The 26,385-nt window shown below is 37.6% G+C and overlaps 1 protein-coding gene across 1 annotated transcript; it reads right to left on the reverse strand.

The window, feature by feature from the left end:
* Positions 1-21: 21 nt before the first annotated feature.
* Positions 22-6,906, reverse strand: LOC108203783 (coatomer subunit beta-1). Its single transcript, XM_017372954.2, has 6 exons — positions 6,751-6,906; positions 3,894-5,985; positions 2,442-2,951; positions 1,885-1,970; positions 455-701; positions 22-245 (listed from the first exon to the last, which is right to left on the reverse strand). The coding sequence occupies exons 2-5, from the start codon at positions 5,937-5,939 to the stop codon at positions 497-499; spliced, it is 2,847 nt and encodes a 948-aa protein (XP_017228443.1). The 5' UTR covers positions 5,940-5,985; positions 6,751-6,906; the 3' UTR covers positions 22-245; positions 455-496.
* Positions 6,907-26,385: the final 19,479 nt, after the last annotated feature.

Consider the following 26,385-nt stretch of genomic DNA (forward strand, 5'->3'; position numbering starts at 1 on the left):
ATTCTTTTTCGGGTAGTTGGGTTGAAAGAAAACTGAATCAGTAGAAATCGATAATACAAATGTTAAAGAAATATCTACTCATGATCATACAAAAACATTTAGATCCAATACCCAATTATTCTCCGTTCACTACAAACAAATTCTTCAAAGAGTATTTGTAACTATAAACAAAGGCAACACTTGTACAAAAAGAGTCCTTAATCCTTGATTTCATTCTCTTAGAACGTTTCTTCAAATGCAAAACTCTGCAATACGACAGACGCAAGGAATTAGATAAATTAAGATACCAAAACTACAAATTTTAGGTGAAAGGAAAAAGAAGAACAAAGCAACAAACTGGGCAAACTCAAGATAGATTTTTCCCCTCAATTGTTCTCCCAACAAATAAAAAGCTAATTCTTAAACTTATAGAATAAAGAAAAGCGGCAAGCTACTTTAATAAAGGTCAACGTACCAATATTATGAAAAGATAAACTACGTTATTCTTCAATGATAATCATCCACTGCCCTTCTGCTTCAGAGTAATCTTGTCACCCAAACTTAGAGCAATACCCTGGGTCTTGCTTCTTATCCGAATATATCCACTCAGCTTAGCATCCGCCTGTTTCTCAATGCTTATATTAACCAAAGCATCCTCCCCAAATACACTCTTTGCATACAAGTTAGCAGCTAGGAATCCACATTCGCCTTCCAAAGCAGACCTAGGAAAGTGGAAAACCAACAGTAGAAAAAGCAATGTCATTTATATGATCAAATATCGAATTATGGAGTGATGGTTTGTTTATACAAGGAAGTTCTGTTAGAGCAACAGGAAGAAGTATAACAAGTTGATAACACAACAGCAGATGTTAAACATATATAAGGCAGTGCAAATTACAAGCTGCTCAATTATTGATACATATAGGGAGATCAGATTTAAAGGTTACCACAACACAAAAGGATTATCCACACTGATATTACTGACACAGAGCACTGACATTCAACAATAAGCCTGGAGGACAACGTAAAGACCCTTTGTATCTATCTGGACAGAAAGTGCTTTCAGCATTAAACTAGCATAGTGTTTTGCATGGATATGGTCTTGAACGGTTCTTGATGACTGATTCAAATAAAAAGAAAGAAGCCCCCCAAGTGTTGTGATTTAATGGCGTGCAGGTAAAATAGATTCACGGTATGGATATGGACTGAGCCTTGTTACATCCTTACATGAGAGAAAACTGACATAGCAAGTTTAAAGAGATAACTGTGTCCGAAAGTGGGTAATAAGCCCAAGAGTGTTCCATTACAATTTAAAGAATAAATAGATCTTCTAATGGTATCATAAATCAGGTCTCGCTTGAGAAGCCCCCCACCCCATCTCTATTCTCTCTATGTTACAGCATATAATAAAGTAATATATAGATATATCCAGATCTCCCAAAGCTGCCCTCTCTTACTTATCTATAGGAAAGAGAGTCCTACAAAACCTGTCGGTCATAGATACCTAACATCTGTTTCTCATTTCTCTCATTCCTGATATACTTGGATATAAGTAAAGCCAAATCCATTTATCCAGCTCTCCATCCAAAGCTTCGTTATTCGCAGAAAGACAAGTTGTAGATTTGATCTTAAATCACCAAATTTTTATTAATAATCCCTTGCACATCATCAATTCACCGCTAACTTTGCCTCACTAAAATAACTATTTTGAAGCAGCTTTGGAAAAGATAAAAAGATGCTAGCCAATGCTCTGCTTTTTTGAAAAAATGTTTTGGCATATTTGAACAAGCTTTACGACAAAAAGTAAAAAAAAAAACTATTAGGATCTTCTAAGTGGACGGTTAAAAAACACTTAAATTACAGGAAGAAAGAACCTTCAAGTAAGGTCAAAGCTATAAGACTTACGGTCCTGTGAGGCACTTCATGTTGGTCGACTTAATAATGTGATCAAGGAATTCTTTCTCATCTTGAATTACAGTGTTGACAGCAACCTGCAATCCAATTTGTCAGATCCAACTTAAAGCACAATAAAACAAATTGCAAAAAAGGATAGAGAACTACTAATGATCATAGATCGAGGACAAAGCGTAAAACAAAGGATGACTAGGAGATGTCAGAGGGAGTATTAAAGCTAAGTAAAAATGAATAGAACACATATAAATTCATTTGGCAAAATAGACAACCCAATGAGTGCCCTCGATAACTACATAAGTTTTCATGAGTATCATGTAAGACCCCCATGCAGCCACGTACACCTACAAAACCACCTTCCATCTCAAGATAAAAAAGCAAGAATCATTTTAGCCTAAAAGGCAAACATATCATTCAAAGAAGATATATGTTTGTTGTCCCATGGACAAAAGCCCTAAATTCTTAAGTCCAAACTCTCAGTTTGATGGAAAACATATAGGAATACGTGCCAGAGATATTCATATACAAGATTTGAAGGATGAGTCTGATACCTTGTTTTCCCACTCAAATTCCGCCCACATAGTTCTGAAGGCAGCATCGCCACATACTGCAGGAGATATGTAATCCATGATGTCAATGTGAATGTCATTTAGGACAACAACAGTTCTCTCAAACACCTTGGAAGTCTCGTAAACTATGTTTCCAAATATGACTCCAGTCTCAGTTGAGGAAACCTTAATGTTTGCTTTTATTTGTTTGCTTGATTCGGGAGCCAAGGTATAATTCTGAGGACGATCTACAAGTTTAAGATCACCCATAGTTGCCAACTCCAAGCACAAATTCTGAAGGGTCTCCTTAGTTCGATTAATAACAGTCACATCAAGAACAATATCGTAGTGATGAACTGTCACGCAGGCCTCCGCATAAACAGGATCACTGAATCCAGTCAATTGAAGAATACGGTTTAGTTTGTTTGCGCTATCTCCATCCTGTATAAATTCCCCTGTGGCGCGTTTCAGATCATCTTGAACCTCATCCTCTAACTCTAGTTGGCTCATACCCTTGTAAGAACAATAGCGACAACATTTTAGAATAGAATGGCAAATTCTAACATTAGTATAGAAACAGAAAAGGAATAAGTGACAGGAAAAACAAAGAAAATTTTACAAAATTAAGACCACGGGTAGAGATGTCAAGTCAATTTAGTATACAAAATCAAATCATTTGAACTGATATCAATCAGTAACGTTACAAAATTATGAAAATACCATACAAAAGTTACATTATGTCAAGACAGGTAAGCAAACTAGATGCAGAATGATGCAGGACAAAACGAAGAAAAGAGAGTACATGCATATTTAGACAGGTAAGATGTACAGACATTATATACAAAATACAACAGTAGAAGCCACACAACTTATGTACAATGTACTACTAACATATAAACTAATACTCCCTCAGTTCGTTTGGATTTTTAACACTTTTTTTACATTGCTTAACACGCATTTTAAGACGTACATAAAATATAGTTCCATAAATTATTTTTGAATTTTTTTCTAAATTAAAGTTTGAACATTATATATTATTCAGGAGAAAAATAAAAGTGAAAATAATTAATGAAACTATACTATATAGGAGCCTTAAAATGCGTGCCGAATCCTCTCTCAAAAATGTTAACAATCCAAACGGACAGAGGGAGTATAAGAGTAGACTGACCATTATTAATTAATTAAATAACAATTCATAATAAAACAAACAAGTCTATTAAATGTTGCAGGACTACATCAAGTTCGTCTTAGTAGGAACCGTCTGTTATAGTCGAACTTATTAATACACACACACACACACACACACACACACATACACTCAGTAAGTACCAAGAAGGCAAGAACAGAACAACTAATTTCACTATTGTTATCCCAGTTGTTAGAAATAAAAATATTAAAGTAATAGCATGAGCTTTAGCTGCATGTAGTAACTTGTTAGAAGCAAAGATATATTACCTTCCTGCTCTTCAGATGGTAGAAATCAATAAGGTCATCTGGCTGTGCAAAGGATATCTGTGCCTTCGCTTTAATTTCCGCTGTTTCACGCAACTGTTTATCTGAAAGCATCTTAACAAAACTTTCACGGCAAGATTGCAACCATATCTTCCTGACCTGATCCCCAGTGTTGCACAGCAACCTTATGCAAAGGACAATCCTGTCATGTGAATCATTATCAATTGGATGCGAAAGAAATGAAGATTGGCCTAGTTGAATTATGGAGACTATGATCAATAATGCTTGAGTAGAAGCTTTATTAACTTCGACTTTTGATGATTGAACCTCTTCATATCTCAGTATGAGTTTAGTTAGTGTGCAGGACACAACTGCCCCGAGGAAAAAATCTCCAGACAGAAGAAGGGATCTCAAATTTCCAGAACTCAGTGATCCTTGAACAACAGTAGGAGGTGAAAAAGCCGTTTCAGAGGCAGCACTCTGAGTAGCATAGGTACCATCAGCCAGAATAGCTGGCCTTTTAGACGAGACAGTAATAGAGTCAACTTGCTGAGGTTTCTTTGAAGAATCAGCAGACTCCCCTTCCTCTGCATCAGTGTAGAAGGGCAAGTCTCCTAAGCACTGTTTAATGGTTGTGATGCCACTCTCAACTTCTGAAAGAGAAAGGCAATACTCTCCAATAATCCAAAGAGCACATGAACAAACTCTGGCTGCTCGGATCTGGTAAAAGGTGTCCAATAATCTCGTTATAATTGAAACTCTCAATTTTGGGTTACTTTCAATTATCTCTCGGACAAAAACAACGACATCCATAGCAGAAGCAACGTTGCTGTCCCCCAGAAAGTCCATCAACAGATGAACAACAGTACTTGCCACTTCTGGAAACTTTATTGCGCAAGAATGAATAGCTTGAATGAGCATTTGGCGGTACTCCCCATTTTTCTCAAGCTCCCCACTTTGAGTTTTCATCACTTCCTTCTTCAGAGTAAGAACTACCTCATTGATGTTCCGGGGAGTAATTAATTCAAGAACAATATCTAGTGTTTTCCTGCGAATATCAAGGTTTGGGCTCGAGACAGCCCTAAGAACATCCATAATCAGATTGACCATTATCTCTTTATGTGCCGATTTCAGCTCAGTTAGCCGATCAAGTACAATAAGTTTGACATTGTTGTCACTTTGAGACGACAAAAGCTGACAATAAGTATTTGCTGCAGCGGTAATAGCTGTAGGCGCAGACGAAAGAGATACAAGTGTTCCAGCACATTCGTACACAACAGCAGATGAAGGAACAGTTAGTAACGATATAATAATCTTTATATATCTTCCTTTCTCTGCCTTATTTGTTCTACATACTTTTCTAATCAACTCCAAAACAACCATTTGAAGCAGCTCTCCCCACTCAGATACCTTATCAACATGGGTTAAAAGATAATTAATAGCACGTTCCTGGGCACAAGTGAAAAGCATAAGAAATGCATTTCTCTTGGCTGATTGATCTTGTTCAGTTGCAAGAACTTTCTCAATCATCTCAGGGGCATCAACCAAGAGCTGCTCCCCATGAGGGAGCTTGTATATGGCCATCACTGCAAGTATTGCATTCCTCCTAATATATTGGTGTCGATGCTCCAAGTTTGCCAAAACAGAAGGAATCAATGGCTCAATGATCTCCACCTCATTTAGCCGGCAAAGAAACCTTAAAGTCACACCCCGTATGTATTCATTTGGGTGCTGCAAATTGTTCCTCAAATTCTGGCAAATTAAGATCATTTCTGGCAAGACCATTCCTCTAGCATCTCTCTTCTCAATAATTTCAAGATAAAGAAGTAATAGCTTCTGAACAGTATGGTCCTCAGAAGGCAACACATATCTAACAATTGTGATAAAAAGCTGTGGAAGAGTTTCACCATTCAGCAACAACATGATAGCTTTCTTCATCGCATCAACCTTTGCTTCCACATCATTCCCTTCTAAAGCTTCCTTAATCTCATTTGCAATAGCAGGTGTACCTTTATCAAAATACACAAGTAGAGAGCAAGATTTCTCCATATCTCACTCACCTAAAGATACAACAAAGCAAAGATCTGATCCAAACCTGCAACATTTAAAGCAAAAAAATAATTACTTCACACTCGATCTCAGCATACTAGCAGCATATAAATTTATTTAGACAGAAAAACAATGTCATAGAGCTTCTATTCCCAATCAAAACGTAATTAGAGCATAAACCATAGACAATTTGAAATGATTTGAGGAACTACAGAAGTTTGGGCTCACAAACAACTATAATCTTCATGAAATTTATGAATCTGATACAAAATCATCATTGTAAAGCAGAACATACCAAAAAAGTTTCAGATGACAGATCAACTTAAAATAGCATGTTCCAAATAGACATTCAATCAACACATTAGAACACGCACAAAATCAATACATTAAGATCTAACAAACAAATTCATAGCAGATCTCTGATCAATAAGTATATGTGTGCATTATGTAATTCGAATCTACAGAACCACAAATCACAAACAGCAAATCGGCAAGTGTGTGTGGACTAAAACATGACGCCATGAAGCATTGTCGAATCCGAATAAAATCACCACATATTATCATATTCTACGGCATCAGATCACAGATCAATAACAAATTAGTACACTCAAACTACGCATCTAATACGAAATCATCTTATATAATAACAAAAAAAAAAAACAAAACAAAATCCCAGATCGAGTGATAAAACAGAGTGATTCACACCGAGATTCAACTGATCGAAAATTCCATACATTCAGATCTATAATCAAATAGTAAATACATACAGTATGTAGTTCAAATCTAGATAATCATCATGTTCGAGAAATACCAGAGAGAGATCCCGGCGAGAGAGATGAGAGAGAGAGAGATTGCGATGTCACTAATTTATGCATACACTGATCAGATTTATATATTTCCCCCATTTATCTTGCTTCGCCAATCGCCATGTTTTTTACTCGCTACACTGTCGTTTTACATTAGTTTTACTTTTTCACAAGAAGTAACTCAAGAAATAATAAGTGCATTTTTTTGTTATTCTTTTGGAAGATCTAGATAAATCAACTCAAGAAATAAAAAAGTGCATTTTTTGGTAATTTTTTTGCAAGATCTAAATAAATCAACAAAATATATCATATACTTTAAATATTATTGTTATCTTAGGAAAAAAAAAGTTGAGAGAGTTAGACAAAAAATAAAAAAGTACATATATGTTATGTATAATATATGTAGAAAATTTTGAGAGCCAGATATTATAGGAAAAAAATAGATATATGTTATATAATAATATATGTAGAAATAAAGTTGAGAGAGCTAGATAAGAGATAAAAAAGTAGATATCATTGTATTATTCATATCATCCTTTTGGTCTATATGACATCAATATATAAATTACAAGACAAGTCAAAAGTCATATTATTAATAGGAAAAATCAATAGCCAAAAATCATGAAGTCAATTCTGAGTTAAAAGTCATCCACCCTTTAACATTTCATAACACTCCCCTTGTGACTTGTATCAACATCATGTCTCATTAAAATCTTATTCGGGAAAATCCAGTAGGAAAAAACCATAGTGAAGGAAAAAGAGTACATGAGTTGTACAAAATAAAAAAATATATCGTTTTTGTCTCCCCCTCGTCATGAAATGACTATAAAAATTAGCAAATATGTCGAAGTCTGCACGTCCTGATCATGTGTACTAATTTTTCGAAAGGAGTGGTGGGAAGATCTGAATAAATTATTAGGTTCCCACATAAATGAATTTAACTTGTCGCTGTTAATAAATCCTTCCTTGCACGTGATGATGCCTTGATAAAAATCTTACGAGAAAAACCAATGGAAAAAATCATAGATAAGGGAGAAAGAGTCTAGTGTGCATTTGCTCCCCTTTAATAAAAATTGCCTGCAATAATTTATCTCATAATAAAAGAGAATCTCCAATATACTCTATATAAATATTCAATTTCAGATCCACCGCTATCATAATCAAAATAAGCACTTGGTCCTGCAAAATTAAGTGTGTTTTTGGCTAACAAAGTTAAGCGCTTCTTTTCATATAAGTTTTCTCCTGCTTTTTGTTGTATGTTTGGATGCAGAAGCTCACAGCACTTTTCTAGCAATTTAAGTTGAGAATTTGGAAGCTAGCAAGTATAGCTTCTCAGCCAACTTTTTTCTCGAAAGTCTATACTGTCTTTTAATTCAACTTGTATCTGATGTACTAAATTTATATTTAAATAAATTAGTGTGATTTAAATTTTATATATTAAGTTTATACTTATATAAATTAAATTTTATTTAAAAATGTCATATTATAATTTAAATTATTGACCGAGAATTTCTTTCAATTGTTCACAAAAAGTTAGTGTACTATCGTTTACTTATAATCATTCTCGGATTCACATATAACAATATAAATCATTCATCCGGCAGTAATTCTTCTTTCAATATATACACTAGAGAACACTTTATCATAAATATGACATAGAGTATTTTGATTATGAGGTGCAACTCAATTAATTGTTAACTAGAAACACATTCTAATTTTCATCTGCTCTAGTCAGATACTTTATGAGTTGTCACCTATAATATGATATACAATGATAACATGTATATTGTCAAATAATATTATGTTGGATTGCTGGTCCGAATCCCTTTTTCATTTGAGGAGAGTAATGTTCTCTAGTGTTTGTTATAATGCTTCTGGCAGTTAAGATCCTTCTAGAATTTTTATTGTCAGGTGGGTCATATAAAACTTAAATTGAATATTCACATAGTGCGAGACAATTTTGCAATCAAATAATCATTTCCCTCACAAATTATCATTACTTTTCATAACCAGTACAAGATTATCATACTATTATTTGAGCTTTACATTCATAAATTCTAGAACTTCATTTTTTTTGTGCACAAATAATCATTCATGTCCCACTGACTTGACACATTTAGGTGTGTGAACTTCAATTTCAAATATTTTTATATTTTTAAGAGATAATTATTCGTTGAGCTCGCTACTTTCACAACTTCAGGGGTGAGAGGACTACTGGTCCAAATAATTTTTCTTTGTAATTGGTTCAATTATCTCTTCTTTTTTCTTGACCAGTTTTATCAATATTCTCTAATATAATTTGCTTCTTGATCCTCATTATCACTAATAACCTCAAGTTCAATAAATATCATCAACGTCGATTTGACTTATAATTCCACTTTATTCTTGAAATGACATAGTATATCGAGATCTCAATATTTTTAAGTACGTTTACGTTTTCTCTAATTATTCATGTCTATAATCTCTTCTGGAGACCCTTCAAAAGTTATAGACTTCTCAAATTACCAATCATCATAGATTCTTTTACTTCTTTTCAAAATTGTCATGTCTATAATTTATTATAGAGATCTTTCTAGAGTTATTGACTTCTCAATCTAGCCATCACCAATGTTCACTACTTCTTTTTACTTTTAATATTTATTTCGGATATAGAACCTACTATATCATGTTTCAAGCATTTTTTTTTTATATAAACATAGTAGTATCTTCAAGTTGTCCTTCTGGGACATTAATATCAAAGGAGCATATGTAGCCGATGTTTATGACATAGTCACAATTTATGGTCATCAAAATGAATTATCTTATGAAATCTGGTTCATGTTCTTTATTTTGAGGATCAAGATGAGGCAATAATAATTCATTCTTATATCTCTATTTTCACTGGCTATTTATTATCTCCCCCTGATTTTGGGAAAACAAACTCGTTAAATCAAGTCATAGCAAATTCACATTAATGATTCCAATTGCACTCATATGTAATATATATCCAATCGAGAAATCTATCTTACCAACTTGGCGGAAAATCTGTTATGACCAAATAATTTGTTTATTATTGGGAGAAATTACGAAATTTGTCTATATGATGCGAATCAATAAACATATGATACAAAAAATCAACAATTTTTATGGACAAGATAATACTCATTGTGAGATGCACCTGCATTATAAGCTTATATTCTAAATAATTAATCGCACATACTTCAGGCTGCGAGTTGATAATAACTTCATATATAACTATATATTTTACAAAATGTCACACTGTTCAATAATGGGAGATTTTTACCTCATGTCATATCTTCATTAATTCATTCTCAAATATGACAAATCACAACTATATCTTTGTTCATTATTAATTTTTCCTTATAAGCAAATAACATATGTATCACTGAGAAGAAGAATCTACAGTTTCTTCAACAAAAGCCCGTAGAAAATATCAATTACTATTTGCATCTTTATCAAATTGAGATGACTTAGCTAGTCATGCCAAACTATAAACTTATAAGTAAACTTCTAGTTTATTTCAAAATCAATTTCGGTTATGGTTATTATAAACTAATGGGGAAACTTTCTCCAAATTACTTTTAGTGCAATGAAATATACTCAATATTTAAAAGCACTTGATAGCTCAATGGGATATCAAATTTCATTCTTCAATCTTTTTGGGAGAGTATAATTGCATCAATATACAGGCAAGTGCTCAAATGAGAACCCCAACTAGTGTGAGATATGAGATCTAATCTCAGCCACACATTTTTATCCCCAAATTAAATCACAACCCCACATTTGAACCTTTATTTTTTAATCCATCTCTTTCATTCACCTCTCACCCACACCAACCACCCACCCACCACCTCCCAGTCGCCCTCGCCCGCCATCTGCTCATCCCTCTCTCCCTTTCCAGCCGCTGCCACCACCGCTCCGATCTGCCTCTTTCTTTGCTGTTGCCGCCGGTGTCGTGGTGGAGTGTCCACCGCCGGCGACACTACAACCACTTCCACTCCCGGACACCACCTCCGATCGCAATCATCCCCCCACCCCAGCCGCCATCGTCTTCACCTATCAGGCCCGTCTTCTTTCTGCCTCGACTTGCTGCTGTTGATTTTATGCGCTCAGATTTGAAACAATCGTCGATGATGATTAATGCTAGTCACCGGAGCTCAGATCTGCTGCTGATTTTTGTATTTGCTGGAGGTTTTGGTCTCCGGAAGGTGGGCAGAAATAATGGTTGGATGTGGTGAATTTCATTTTTTATGGTGTTTTTGATTTTCCGATGGTGATTTTGCTTTGTAGTTGGTGGTTTTTCAGGTTTGGGGGTTGTAATGGTGGTTAGTAGATGGTGGTGGTGTTGTGATTTTAATTTTTAGACGTTGTTTTGGTTTCCTGGCGCTGATTTATTGTTTTCTGGTGGTGATTTTTTATTTTATGACGTTGATTTTTCATTTTTTGACGGTGATTTACAGATTTGGGGGGGGGGGTGGTGGTGGTTTGTAAATGGTGGTGGTGTGGTGATTTTAATTTTTTGGCGTTGATTTTTGGTTTTCTGGCGGTGATTTTTAGTTTTCCGGTGCTGATTTTTAGTTTTCCGATGGTGATTTTATGTTTGCCGGTGGTGATTTTCAAGTGGTCGTCGGAGGTGGTGGTGGTCGCCGGAGGAGGTGGTGGTGGTCAGCGGTGGTTGAAGGTGATAAGTAGTTGAATTAAAAGAAGGTGAAATATTAAAATATTAAATGAATGGTGAGAGATGAATATAATGTATTTAAATGAGTGGCTGAGATTAGATCTCATATCTCATCTCACCATAAGATTGGTTCTCCCTGGAGCATGACTCTATATACATGCTCTTCTGGAGTAAATGTACTTGAGAGAGTAGATAAATACACGCTCTTCAAGAGCCTTATTTACGCTATTCTAGAGCTTTATACATTCTCTTCCCGAGTCTAATATTTAGAATAATTATAATGAGACATCCTATATAATACTCCCCTTTGAATGAATCATATTAGATATGAATTATTGATACTAATGATCTTTATATCAATCAAGAGAAATATTTATTATACACATAGTAAGAATATGACTAAAAATATTTGTAATGTCATGACCATTGCTACTGGCATGGTTGATATCTTTTTATTTTCTAAATATTTATATATTTATATAAAGGAGGGTCTTAACAGACTGACGTTGCGTCTTCCACATCTTGTGTTCTATTTTTCTCAATTACTAGGATTTTGCTATTTTTTATTGACAAGTAATTTGAAATTTTGGAGTTATCGACGGTTACTGCTTACTGTAAGGACCTTTCTATGTATGTGCTAACTACAGTTTCGTGTCTCGACGGACTTTTCTTCAAGCTTCTCGCTCTATCTCTCTGCAATTCTGTATACCATCTCTCTCTCTCCCTCCCTTCGTTCTTTTTATTTTGATCTGATTTTTTTTGCTTTTTTATTTGAATTTCAGGCTTCCCTCTCCCTCCCTCCCTCTGTTCTTTTTAATTCGACCTGATTTTGTTCGCTTCTTTTTGAATTTCAGGCTTCCCTCTCTCTCCATCCCTATGTTCTTTTTAATTCGATCTGATTTTTGTTTTCTTCTTTATTTGAATTTCAGGCTTCTATGTGATAAGTCTTCGTTCTCGTAGAAAAATTTACAAAGCGATGGAATGGATCGTGATGGAGAAACCTCATGTATTCAGCGTATCACTCTCTCCCTCCCCCACCCCCTCTCCATTTTACTTGATTTTACTTGTCTGATTTTGATGGTTGTGTAAGTGTCGACGAATATTTGTAAATTTAATTTGCGATTGGGAAGATGAAATCCAAATTCTAAATGGACAAGCAATTAGAAATTGTATTGATTTTGATTAAAGTGGAAGTCATGGAGTTTAATCAAAGATTTGTTAGGTGGCTATCATGATGCTGATGATGCTCTGGATTAAAATCCCATTATAGTTTGCTCTGTTGGAGTCTCTCAAAAAATGACAGGATGAGGAGTTTTTCAGTGTGTGCACTTTGTCTGGTTATAATGACAGGATGAGGAGTTTTTCAGTCTTTTGCTCTTCTTAATGTGAGTTCTTTTGAATTTTATTCATTATTTTTTTATATTGCCTGTGTTAGTATATATGTATATGTATTTATGTCTTGCCTTTTATTTGTTTTCAGTAACTTGGATATATTGAGACTGATAGTTGTTAGGTGGAGAATTGATACATTTTGCAAAGAATTCTTTGGCCAGTGTGTATTTTTTTAATTATGTTTTTCATCATTATTTTGCTCGGTAAACTATTATGGTTTACTTCTGATGCTATAAGGATTCAATATCTATGCTCATTTACTAATTAGATTGTTAGAGTAGTGCGAATAACTGTATGATTGTTATTAGCACAAATGATATTATTGTCAACACTCAAAACTTTGTACCTATTTTCCATATTCCATCCTATTTTCCTATTTTTCAAGCTTTCTAGAGTATATTTTACTGATTTTCGTTTGTGATTAAAATTAGTTAGTTAAAAATTCTCAAATTAATGATCGGGTTTTCTTGAAATGGATTGATGCTACTTCTTACACTTTATTTGGAATTACAGGTTTGTTTGCAGCTAAACTGTTTTAAAATGAATTTGCAATTTACACGTATAGTGTTTTTAATATGTTTCAAGTACTGAAAAGTGGTGACCAATCCGTTGCAGGAAGTATTTTCCTGCTATTTGGTGGTCCACTTTTTTTTATTGCAATTCTTGCTATAGTGCAAGTTGCCATTTTTAAGAAAGAAGAGGTTCAGAAGTAATTGAGTAGCCACTAATATTATGTTCTAACAGCTGGTTCTGTTGATCCTGATTTTGGCTTCGATTCTGGCTCACTCGAGAGTTATCTATGCAAGGATTTATGTATTAATGTATGCTGTCATTTTCTTTTGAGTTGATATATTAGTATAATAGAGAGTACTTCATATGGCACGTAATTTGTCTGTATAGGAAACCTGCATCAAAGAAGACACGATTTCGCTTATGAACATTCCCTGTGATTGTAGACGGTCCATTTGGGGTTGTTTTTGCTGGGGAGTTTATTGGAATTCTTGCATTTTCTGTGTTTATAATCAGGATTGCTTTTGTTTTTATCATAGAAGACAACAACAGCAACGTAGTTTATGCGATTCAATCCTTTGTTGGAGAAAAGGTTAATTTACGCCTTATATATTGTGATTCTTTGAAGCATATAGCATGGTTATTTTCCATTAACTATAGGAGGAACTATCATCTGTAATCTTATCAAACATTTTTTTGCTCTTAATACTCTGCAATCATCATGTTATCTATATGAGTTGTTTAGAAGCAAGTGTCCATGATTTTTGTATGATTGTTGAATATTTTGAAACTGGGATATCTTTATACTATTGTTGATTCAATGATTTAGGTATTTTTGACTCTCCTCTAATCTGACATTCCTTTGACAGTCTTAACAAATGCAACTGAACCTCGTCCTTCACTCTTTGTAGGCATTTTTTGGACTTCTTCTTGCTGCTGGTCTTAAAATTTTGTTCTCTTTCCTATCTTAATTTTGAGTCTCATTATCGATTTTTCATTTGATATTTTTTTAGTTATGACTAATTCTGAATCTTGACAGAAAAGTTATTGTGTAAATTTCACTTGGCATATTGGAACGAAGAGCTACTCAATAACCAGCAGGGTATGTGCGGGAGCCTGTGGTACGAAATCCTTCTCCACAGTGGTCACGAGAGACTTTATCAGAAAAAGATGAGCGAGGTTTCTGCACTTAAAGATAGTCTCAAAAAGGTAAGGATCTTTACTGAGTATGTATCAACGAGAAAAGCTAAGAAAGCCTGACGTGCGGAAGATGGAAGTAAAGGCAAGTGCTCTGCTAGGAGTATATTGATAGTGTTTGATTTGCTGGAAATGTAATTGATCATATGAGATCCACATTTGGCTTATCATATTTTTCAGAAATAAATTACTTATTTACCAAAGTAAGTTCTTATTTTCATAAAAACGGGGGCCAATTTTTACCTTCAATTTTTCTTTTTCGATCTACAAGCATTTCTTAAAGCCTGGAGGGAAGCATCAAGCATGCCACTGTGATAGAAAATGTTCGGTTACAGTTCTAAAAAGGAACTTGCAAGCTTGAAAATGTAGGTTTTGTTGGACCATGCAAAGGGGTGACATGATTTTTCATTAGGGGGTCATTGTAGCTCCTACTGATCTAGCTCGGTTCACAGAGCACTGGATCCTCTTTCAATATGTTGACAACTTGTTGATCAAAGGTGGTGGTACACTGGATGGTCAAGGAGTTTCAGCTTGGCCACATAATGACTGTAGAACTAATCCTCATTGCAAGCCTCTTCCTGTTGTCATGCACTTACTCTTATCAAATTACCTTCCTCTTTTTGCTATTTTGTTGTTTTATTACTAGAACAGACACAAATGTGTTTAATTTTGTTGTGCTTTTCTAACGACACAGAGCTTTGGTTTTGTCAAGCATTGATGGCCTGATTTTAAGTGAGGCCTTCACAAATTTATTATTTGATATATTCTTATTTTGGATTGATTATTTGTTTTCACAATAATTTTTTTGCCATTTTTTTAATATTCAAAACCTAACTTAAATTAAAATAATGAAGTACATGAGCTTCTTCATCGCGCGGAGCGCGTTTCCCCCTAATTGTTATATTATAGTAGGATATCATTTTTTGCAATTCATAATTCTTTCATCAGTAATTCAAATTTAATTTTTTCAAAAAAAAAATAATTCGAATTTAATAAACCACAACTAATCACAATATGAACTCATGATTTTAACAACCCAATTCATAATACTATATCCGTGAGATACTGTATAATATTTATTTATTCAACTAAAATTTATTATATTCAAACATCATACTAGTCTTTATATAGATCTATCCTTCAGGGATATTATATCATTTAGGATAAACTCATAAATTAAATATTATGCTACTATATCATTTTTCTAGAATGTAATAAAGTACACATAACATTTATTCTATAGGCATCGCTCAATGTCATTTTTATGAAAAATATGATCAATATCCTTTGGAAATTTCACAACAATAAACAATGATGTGTGATAATAAAATAAAGAATTATATTATATAGAGACCATTTTTGGTTGTTATTTCGTGCAACTTCTGGTAGCTATCACTTACTATTATTCAATTAAAAACAACATCAACCGGTAGTTGTCAATTATATCAACATCATTTAACTTAAGTGGTAAAAATTACATTTATCAATGCTAATTTAAAATCAACTATAAATTTAAAGGCACATAGTGATATTCAAATTCTATCATATACCAAGAATATCATATAGAGGTTTCAGAATGCCACTTGTTAGGAGAATGTATGATATCTAATATACACTCTGATATGTGAGCAAGACAACTTGATATAAGTGATATAGCGTGTGTGCGCAAAAGTCATCTAATTTAAATCATAATATGTGATGTTTTGCACTATCTCAAAACATTTAATGTTATCATAAATTGAAAGATTATATATGGACATGCAAGTACCTTTGTAGCATATATTAATCGGGGATACATAGAGAAGTCAAATATAAGGTCACACATAATTTACCTAGATAAGAAGTCTAGAATACTTTTTGTCTCACTCATACAAAAATTAGATATGCCACTAATCTGTGTATACAATCTTCTTATTATGACAATTAAGCTTAACACCAATCCATACTCAGATTAAAGAGGACAATGACTTGAGATAAACGATTTTTAGATTAGAGGGTCATATATGACTCATGATGTTTTAAAATTAGAACAACTTACTATTTGATTTGTTTTAATCCAAAAACATTTAATCATAACACTAGTGAAAATTCATTTTCACATTTTTCTCTTACTTTCAAAATTTCTATTTCACCCAAATTAAAATGATTTCTTGAAATTGAATTATTAGTATCATCTTTAATACCCGAAACCATATTAATCAATAAATTCAAGCACGTCTACCGACTACCTAATAACCAATTTATACAATATACTTCAAGTATTTCGTTATGATAATTTTTACAGTCTCTTGCTGGCCTAAATTAAAAATCACTTTCATAATTTACTCACGAGGCTCACTAAATATGTCAAGTCATGTCGATCGATTACACAATAAAAAAGGTTATCGAAATTCCGACCACTTGCACATAGATTATATCAACAAATTCCTATTCATAATTCTTTCCAAAATTCACTTACGACTCGTGAATTTTCTATCTTAAGTAAAACATATACCTCCCACATTTCATATACTCAATTACATTTTCAAGATTCTATGAATCAAATTCTCACAAACTCATCAATAAAAATTCTTACGATATCATCGCAAAAAACACTTCTATATTCATGTCTAAAAATTTAAAAATATTATTCACCGTTATCTACATAATATCCTTTCATTCACTTTGATTAAATTCCCGATCTCTAAATTATTTCTAACCACATACAGTGGTTTCTTCTCAATATTCAAATTTGATTCATTATTTTGATCGGATTTAATTAAACATATATCTCAAAATAATCATCCATATCTCAAAATAATAATACATTTATGCACATCACTTACATTTCAATTTATCCACTTCATTCTGAGTGTCACAAAATTTCTGTTATAAAATTGTCTTTTTCACCAAATGCTTCGACAATAATTCTATATTATATAAAATGGACCAACTCAATATGGTAACATTAGCATAATCACTTTTTTAAATCTATCTCACAACCAAAATATGCAAATAATTTCCGAATTATTTTGAGACAAATATTTTCACTCTCCAATATGGAGGGTCGTACCCGAGTCAAACCACCATCCATCTATATCATTGACTAAAATACCAAAATACGCAAATAATTTCCGAATTGTTTTAAGACAAATATTTTCACTCTCCAATATGGAGGGTTGTACCCGAGTCAAACCACCATCCATCTATATCATTGACTAAAATACCAATATTACGCTAAAAAAACACATATTTTATTTGCTCTCTATTCCGAACATTTTAAAAAAAATCTTATACAAAATCATCTATTCCAATAAAAATTCTCAAATCAGACACAATAATATTATTTCCATTTCCACTTACTCCCTAATCTGAGCATTTCAAGAATTTCCTTTTAATACAATGCCGTCTATTTCAACGATTTTTTTATTCCTTGTCGTCAATTTTAAATAATTTACTTGACTCTCACTTTCACAATTGTGCATCGTCTTGTAATTTTATTTTCTTTCCAAAATTTAAGAATTTATCTCGTAAGATCTGGTCTTTTTCAACCATAATGCACAATTACTTTTCCTGGACACGAATTACTTTTTCACTTCTCCTTACTTTAGGCATTTGCCCCTATCTTATAAATAAAAAATAATCATTAATTACCTAATGTATCACAAATATAACATATACAACAAAAAATGTCTAAGCCTACAACACATAACTCAAGAACAAAAAACAAAATCTCGTGAAATAAAAAACAATTAGTAATAGGTTGACACCTAACCACAAATCAAAACTAGATATGATAACATGCACATCCATAACTGTTAACGGAGAAAACTGGTAGGTTAACAAAGATGAGGTTCTCGGCGTGGATCAAGATTTCTGTTGGCGAGAATATAGGAAGTGGTTGGTTGTTTGTTATGGAGGCGGCTGCAATTGTAAGCAAAGGGTTCAAGATTGCTAACTGGAATAGCTCTCAAGAATGATCGATGCCTACAATCTGCCTACGTACCCCTATTTATAGGGGATCAAGCCGTTACGTAGTTCTTTCTCCTAAGAGACCCATGTCGGCTGGGCCTCCCCTTCTAGAATCTTTCTCCCGGAAGGGACCCAATACGATGAGGCCTAGCCCTTTGGGCTTACCCCAAATGCAAGGGCACTCTCCTACTCCCCGACAGGGACAACCTGCCAGACTACAGAGATAGGACCTCCCAGGGTGTCTTCCTCTCTATCCTCTACCTCCTAAGGAGGACAACTCCCCAGACTACAAGGTAGGGTCTTCTTGATACAACAATGAGATCTACTCATGCTCAAGGGCGTCCCCCTAAACACAAAGTACCCCTCACTGTTCTTCGGAACTATGATAAAATGAACTTTCCTCAGCAAGTGGGCGCGCCTAAAGATAGGGCGCGCCCTATCTTTTGACAGGGTTACTTTGAAGCTGAACTAATCTTGACTTTCCTGGCCCATGTAGACGCACTCACATAGACCCGGCCCAGTCGCTATTCTTCACAATTCTTCACAAAATCATCATAACAGACGGAGAGTCTGGCGTTATGAGACGCCCCATCTCCGGCTCGCCGCCGGTATTCATAAGCAACGAGGAGTTACTCAAGGAGTTGCACTACTTGAGAAACGAAGCGAGAGAACAGCAAGCGCTCAGAGAGCGAGTCGCGCAACTGGAGTCCCTTGTTCCCGGAACACATCGTTCCGGGAAGCAGCCCTTTGAAGAGGAAAGTCAGTCAGGCCATCGCGATGATAGAAGGCCTGTGATTGTTCCACGAAACTTATTCGCGTCAGGCGGCCAGACTACCGCCGGAGGAGAGGGCGCCAGGGACGGAGGAAGACCCCCGCAAGATAGACGAGCGACCGCACATCTGGAGGAGGCCAGTCGAGATGTTAACGCTCTGGCGGAAAGATACAGAGGAAGAGTCAGTAGGGCGGATCTTTTGGCCCTGATCAAAGATCTTGAAAGCAGACCTGAATATGCGAGTACCGGGTCAAGAACGGCAGGCACGGGTCGAGAAGGACATAGGAAGGAGATTCCGCATGGATCAGACTCAAGAAGCTATGACAGATCGCAAGAACAAGAACCCCGTGGTTTGGGAGGAAGATCGGAGCGAGACCCGATCGTGCTTGAAGGACGGCAGAGTCAGGGAGGAACGCGCGAGCATGCGACGTCTCCGGGCAACGGAAAGACTCATCATCAGGTTCTTTTCTTGTCTCCTCTTTGTAAATTATCGTAAAAGTTATATTATATTTCGTTCTGGTAGTAGTAGGATATGTAATAATGAATGGTTAGGCAAATCTTGATCAGACCATTGCCGATCCGCGCATTCAAGCCTCGTCTCAGGCCAATGCTCATGCCAATCCGCATATTCAAGCCTCATCTCAGGCCAATGCGCCCCCATCTGCTCAGACTCACGCTAATCAATCCAATCCTCTGGCCACGGCAAGTGATCTCATGGCTACCGGAACACTACCATCAATGACTCTGTCACAGCCAAACGTTCAGACCATTCCAGGCATCGGAGCTATTGATGTCAACAGCTTAAGGAAACTTCTGGCACATTTCGACGGAAGCCAAACGTCTCTTTCAAGCCAAGCCCTATCACCATTCTCTGCTGAGGTGATAGAGGCTCCGCTGCCAGCCAATTACAGAAACACCACCTCCGATTTAAAGTTTCACGGCAACTCAGATGCTGTAGAGTTTCTTGGAAGATTCAATGTTGAGATGGGTGTTTACCAGATACCGGACCCTGTCAGGTGTAGACTTCTTGCGGCCACATTCAGAGACAGTGCCTACCAATGGTTCCGGAAATTGGAACCAGCATCCATCACTTCTTGGACAAGCATGCAGACTATGTTCTTGACTCAGTTCCAGGCAACCGTCAAGTACGCTCCACCAGTCACCACTCTGGCAAACATCAAACAAAAGGAAGGAGAGACTCTTCATGCCTACTTCAAACGTTTCAATGCAGAGTCATCCAACGTTCGGGGGGCAACTGATGAGACACTGAAAAGTTTCTTGGTGGCTGGGCTTCGAGTAGGAACTGATTTTTGGAAGCACTTGCAAGGCAATGATCCCAAGTCTCTGGCAGATTTATATGCAAGGGCTGAGGCATACAAAAATGTTGAACAGTCACTGGCTGAGAGTCGAAAGAATGAGAGAAGCCCTGGTAAGGCCCGACAAAAGAGAAGGGACCGGTCCCCAAGTCCAGAACAAAGGGGGAGGCGACGAAGCCCCAACCGGGTCAACACCATGTATAGAAGGAACTATACACCTCCTCGAGATCATGAAGAAAGGGAAGATCGCTGGACACCACTTGCCGCGCCAATCGGTCACATCTTCGAAGTTAATCGTGACAAGGGACTCTTCCGCAGGCCAGCTCCACTAAATTCTTGGCAAGCCAAGAATAAGGATAAGTACTGTGAATACCACGAATCAACCGGGCATGATACCCATGAATGTAGACAACTGAAAGAAGAGATTGAGTTGCTAATCAAAGAAGGCCAGCTTAATGAATGGATAGTACGAGAAGCCCGGTCCCGACGGGATAGTCGAGCCAAGGACAGAAGGGGGCTCGGCTATACTGGCGATCAAGAAAGAGGAAAGCAAGAGGACATCCAGTTCGTTAAGGAGGGAAGCATTCATGTCATCTTTGGAGGGCCACATTTGGCCGGTGAGGGGACCAGGGCTATGGAGAGATATGCGAAGGAAGCAAAAGGTAGGCCTCTTACTAGTATACATAATTTGTCATCTAGACCGCCTAAAGTCTTTAGAGGCGAAGCCATTGACATTACCTTTTCAGAAGAAGATGCCAGATGGGTTCACCACCCGCACAATGATGCCCTGGTGATCGCCCTTCGTATTGGTCCAATGAACGTTCATCGTGTGCTCGTTGATAACGGAAGCTCTGTCAACATTCTCTATTATGGCACCTACCAGAAGCTTGGCCTCCCTGATAAGGATATGAAAGTTGAGGATGTCTATATCTATGGATTCGGTGGAGAGGCTGTAAAGGTAAAGGGGACCATCCGGCTCCCGGTAACTCTAGGAGAAGGAACATGCTCAGCCACTCAGGTGATGGATTTTATGATTGTGGATCACGACTCATCACACAACGCCATTGTTGGGCGACCATTACTGAAAGAGATGAGAGTGGTCACGTCGATATATCATTTGTCTATGAAATTCCCAACACCTGGAGGGATTGGAGTTGTAAGGGGATGCCAATATGACTCCAGAGAGTGTTACCTGCAATCTCTTAAAGGTTTCAAGAAGAGTAGACCACTGAAAGAGCCCCTTGTTGCCAACACTGGTGGGGAGGTCAATATGACTTACTTCGTCCAATTTCCTGATGAAGGAGATAATCTCGGGCAATCAAAAGGGAAAGAACCAATGGAAGTAGATTCAGATGCCGAGCTTAAGCCTTGCTCTATATGGGAAAAAGGGGAGACATCTGGAACCAAAGAGGAGTCTGATCTAGACCCAAGGTTGCCCCTAGAGTCAACCAAGACCGGTCCAGCTGAAGATACCGTTGAAATCCAGGTTGGGGAGGCCAGAGAGGCCAAAACATTGAAGATAGGGTCTAAGCTGAAAGGAGAGTTGAAGGCAAGCCTTATCCGTTTCTTAAGAAGCAACTTGGATGTTTTTGCTTGGTGTCATGCTGATATGGTAGGGATCGACCCAGAAGTAATGAGTCACCATTTAAACATTGACCCTACCAAGAAAGGGATGAGACAGAAGAGAAGGCCTGTTAGTGGAGAAAGGGCCCAAGCACTAAAGGAAGAGGTTGACCGGTTGTTGGGTGCTAAGTTGATCAAGGAGTCGTTCTACCCTACATGGCTGGCTAACCCGGTCCTTGTCAAGAAGCCTAATGGGAAGTGGAGAACCTGTGTTGATTTCACAGATCTGAACAAAGCATGCCCAAAGGATAGTTTTCCACTCCCGAGGATAGACCAGTTGGTGGATGCCACAGCAGGACACGCTCTGTTAAGTTTCATGGATGCCTATTCAGGGTACAATCAGATACCCATGCATGAACCAGATCAGGAGCACACTTCTTTTATAACTGACAGAGGACTATATTGCTATATAGGGATGCCGTTTGGACTAATCAATGCTGGCGCAACTTACCAACGCCTTGTGAACATGATGTTTAAAGACCAGATCGGTAAGACTATGGAGGTTTATGTAGATGACATGTTGGTCAAGTCCAAGGAGGCGCAAGATCACATTCGGCACTTGTCTGAAATGTTTGACATACTTAGGAAGTATCGAATGAAGTTGAATCCCCAGAAGTGTGTATTTGGAGTTGAGTCTGGTAAATTCTTGGGGTTCATGGTAAATCATCGAGGAATCGAGGCTAACCCTGCAAAGATCAAGGCGCTACTTGATATGAAGGCTCCTCAGAATGTCAGGCAGGTTCAAAGCTTGACAGGGAGGATAGCAGCATTAAATAGATTTGTGTCCAAGTCCTCCGACAGATGCAAGGAGTTCTTTAAAGCGATCAAGGAAGCCGGAAAGACGTTCTTATGGACGGAAGAGTGTGAGGAGGCCTTCCAAAAGATAAAGAAACAGTTGGGAAAGCCACCTCTCTTGGCCAAGCCTGTAGAAGGGGAAACATTGATCTTATACCTGGCCGTTTCAAGATACTCGGTTAGCGCCGTTCTCGTGAAGGAGGAGAAGGATGTACAATTCCCAGTGTATTATGTTAGCAAAAGGCTATTGGATGCGGAGACAAGATACACTAGCATGGAAAAGTTGGTATACACCTTGGTCTTGGCAGCAAGGAAACTTCGTCCATACTTTCAGGCTCATAAGGTTGAGGTAAGAACTTCATACCCTCTCCGTCAGATTATGCATAAGCCAGAAGCAACGGGAAGATTGATGAAGTGGGCAGTAGAGTTAGGACAGTTTGATTTGGAGTATAAGCCCAGGGCTACGGTCAAGGGTCAAGTTCTGGCTGATTTCTTGCTAGAATTTGAAGATGATAGCCAAGAATGGGCAATAGTGCCATATAGTCCCAACGTTGAGCCCATTGATGGTCTTTTGGTGGAGGATGACACATGGTGGAACTTGCATGTCGATGGAGCTGTCAACTCTGACGGAGCTGGAGTTGGTATAGTTTTGGTTAGTCCTGGGGGGTGTAGGTTGTTAAGTGCCATTCACCTAGGGTTCCCCGCAACCAATAATGATGCAGAATATGAAGCTTTGATCAATGGTCTAGCCCTAGCTATAGAGATGAAGGCCAAGAACCTTATCGTGTACAGTGATTCTATGTTGGTGGTTCATCAGGTAAACGGGGGGTTCTTGGCTCGGGGTTGGAGAACGAACTTATACATGACCCATACGCAAGAACTGATGAAGAAGTTCAGAGAGGTACATTTGGAAAAGGTTCCTCGCGAGAAAAATGAAGGTGCTGATGCATTGGCCAAGGCCAGTTCTAGAAGGGACACCAAGTTATTAGGAACTATCCAATTCTGTGTTCAAGAGAAGCCAAGTGTGTCAGAAGCACAGAAGGTCACCCGGTTCAGAGGAGATCTGATGGAGGTAGAGGATAAAGTTGTGGATACTTGGATGACTCCTATACTTAAGTTTATCCAGGAAGGTCAACTTCCGGAAAGTGTGAAAGAAGCTAGGAGTCTCAGATATAAAGCTGCGAGATTTGTAATATACGATGGTGTTGCTGAAGTGCATTGCAGGGGAAGAGTGCAATTATATCTTAAGGGAAGTGCATGAAGGAATATGTGGCAATCACTCGGGGGGTAGTTCACTTGCACTGAAGATCCTTAGGCAAGGATACTACTGGCCAACTATGAGGAGTGAAGCAAGCAAGTTCGTGCAAGCATGTGACAAGTGCCAGCAATTTGCCACATATTCATCTCGTCCTGCAGCAAGTCTGACTCCATTACTCAGCCCATGGCCATTCGCTTTGTGGGGGATAGATCTCATTGGAGAGCTTCCAAAAGCCAAAGGAGGAGTCAGGTATGCAGTAGTGGCAGTAGATTACTTTACAAAATGGGCCGAGGCCGCGCCTCTAGCAACCATTACTGCTAAGAAGATAACAAGTTTTGTATTCAATTCAATCGTGTGCAGATTTGGTATCCCGTACAAACTGATATCTGATAATGGGAAACAATTTGATAGCAGAGAATTGAAGAAGTTATGTGATGACTTGAATATAAGGAGGAACTTTGCAGCTGTGTATCATCCACAAAGCAATGGACAGACTGAAGCAATCAACAAGATCATCAAACACACGCTGAAGGCCAAGTTGGAAGAGAAGAAAGGTGATTGGCCGGAGGAGCTTCCAATGGTACTATGGTCATACAACACTACGCCAAGGACAACCACTGGGGAGTCGCCGTTCATGTTGACCTATGGTTGTGAAGCAATGGTTCCGGTAGAGGTCGGAGCAGGTTCCTTCAGGAGAGACCATTTCCAGGAAGAGGACAATGTTGTTAACCAGAGGCTACATCTAGATATGTTAGAGGAAGTCAGAAGGGAGTCGCAAGTTAGGTTGGCAGCATACCAACAAAGGACAGCCCGATTCTACAACAGTCGAGTCAAGCCTAGACCATTCAAAGTGGGAGACTTAGTGTTGCGCAAGATGATGCCAGGGATGAAGGTGCCAGGTCACGGAGTGTTCGGGGCAAATTGGGAAGGACCCTACCGCATTCGGGCTGAGATCTTTGGAGGAGCATACTACTTGGAGGACATGCAGGGTGAGCCCATCTCCAAGGCATGGAATGCTGAGCACTTGAAGAAGTATTATCAATAAAAGCAATATGGACTCTGCTAATAGGGGTAGCATGTAGACTTTAGATGAGGAAGAACACCTTGTGTAATCACAATTCAGTATATATTGGCAAGACTCTTTCATTCATTTTTACTGCCTGCAAACACAGGGCGCGCCCAAACATGGGGCGCGCCTACTTGCTAACGACTTGAAAGATTACTGAGTTATCAAAGACAGTAACTCCTCTTAAGAATTCTGATTAAGAATAAACCCGCGGGAAGAGTAGTAAAGCAAAACGATCAATATATATATTAGACCAACTGCTCTTTCTGACTTAAGTAAGATCAAGACTGGGCGCGCCAAGTGATACGGTGCGCCACGTGCTCCCTTGCAAATATTTTATAACACAAGCATAGTCAGGGAGATTCTCATATACAGGATGAAGTATAAGAAAAATGAACAAGCAAGCAATATCATAAAAGATAGCACTTGACAAAAGCAGTTAATAATTAAATGCAAAAACAGCAATATGAGGGCGCGCCTCATATTCAAAATCCATCACAGTCGAATAAATAAAAGTATACAACTTGCAGGGTTACAGGGACCCGCGCCCAAAAAAACATTTATAAAGTACGTGAATAAATTAAGCCTGATCTTGGGAGGAGTCAATAGGATTGGGCTGAGACCCGGAGGCAGTGGTAGTCTGAACGTCTGGAATGTTCTCACCATTCTGCAGCCTTGGAACTTCATCTTCTCTAGTCTCTTCGCCATCTTGGCGCGCCTCAAGTGGGTAAGATTGCTCGAGGAATTTGTTTGCAGAATCTGAAGCAGCCTCCAGTTCAATCTCCATTCTCTTATCCTCGATAGCCTTGGCTTGTTCCACCTTGAATTCCTCTATCCATAGTCTGGTAGCAGGAACGAACTTGCCCCAGTCATAATCGGGATCAACAGCAAGAAACCCAGTTACATAACTCCGAAACCCTTCAGCAAAAGCTCTCTCATGGGACGCGCCCAGTTGGGTGGTCAGCTCTGTGACTTTGTTCTCTAAGGACAACACCTGTTCGCTGGCTGCAGTAAGTTCTTGAGCTGTTTTGTTCAGATCTGTTCTAAGAGTATCAGCATCAGCCTTTAACTTAGGGATATCC

The sequence above is a fragment of the Daucus carota genome, chromosome 1, assembly GCF_001625215.2.
Source record: "Daucus carota subsp. sativus chromosome 1, DH1 v3.0, whole genome shotgun sequence".
In the NCBI taxonomy this organism is placed as follows: Eukaryota; Viridiplantae; Streptophyta; class Magnoliopsida; order Apiales; family Apiaceae; genus Daucus; species Daucus carota.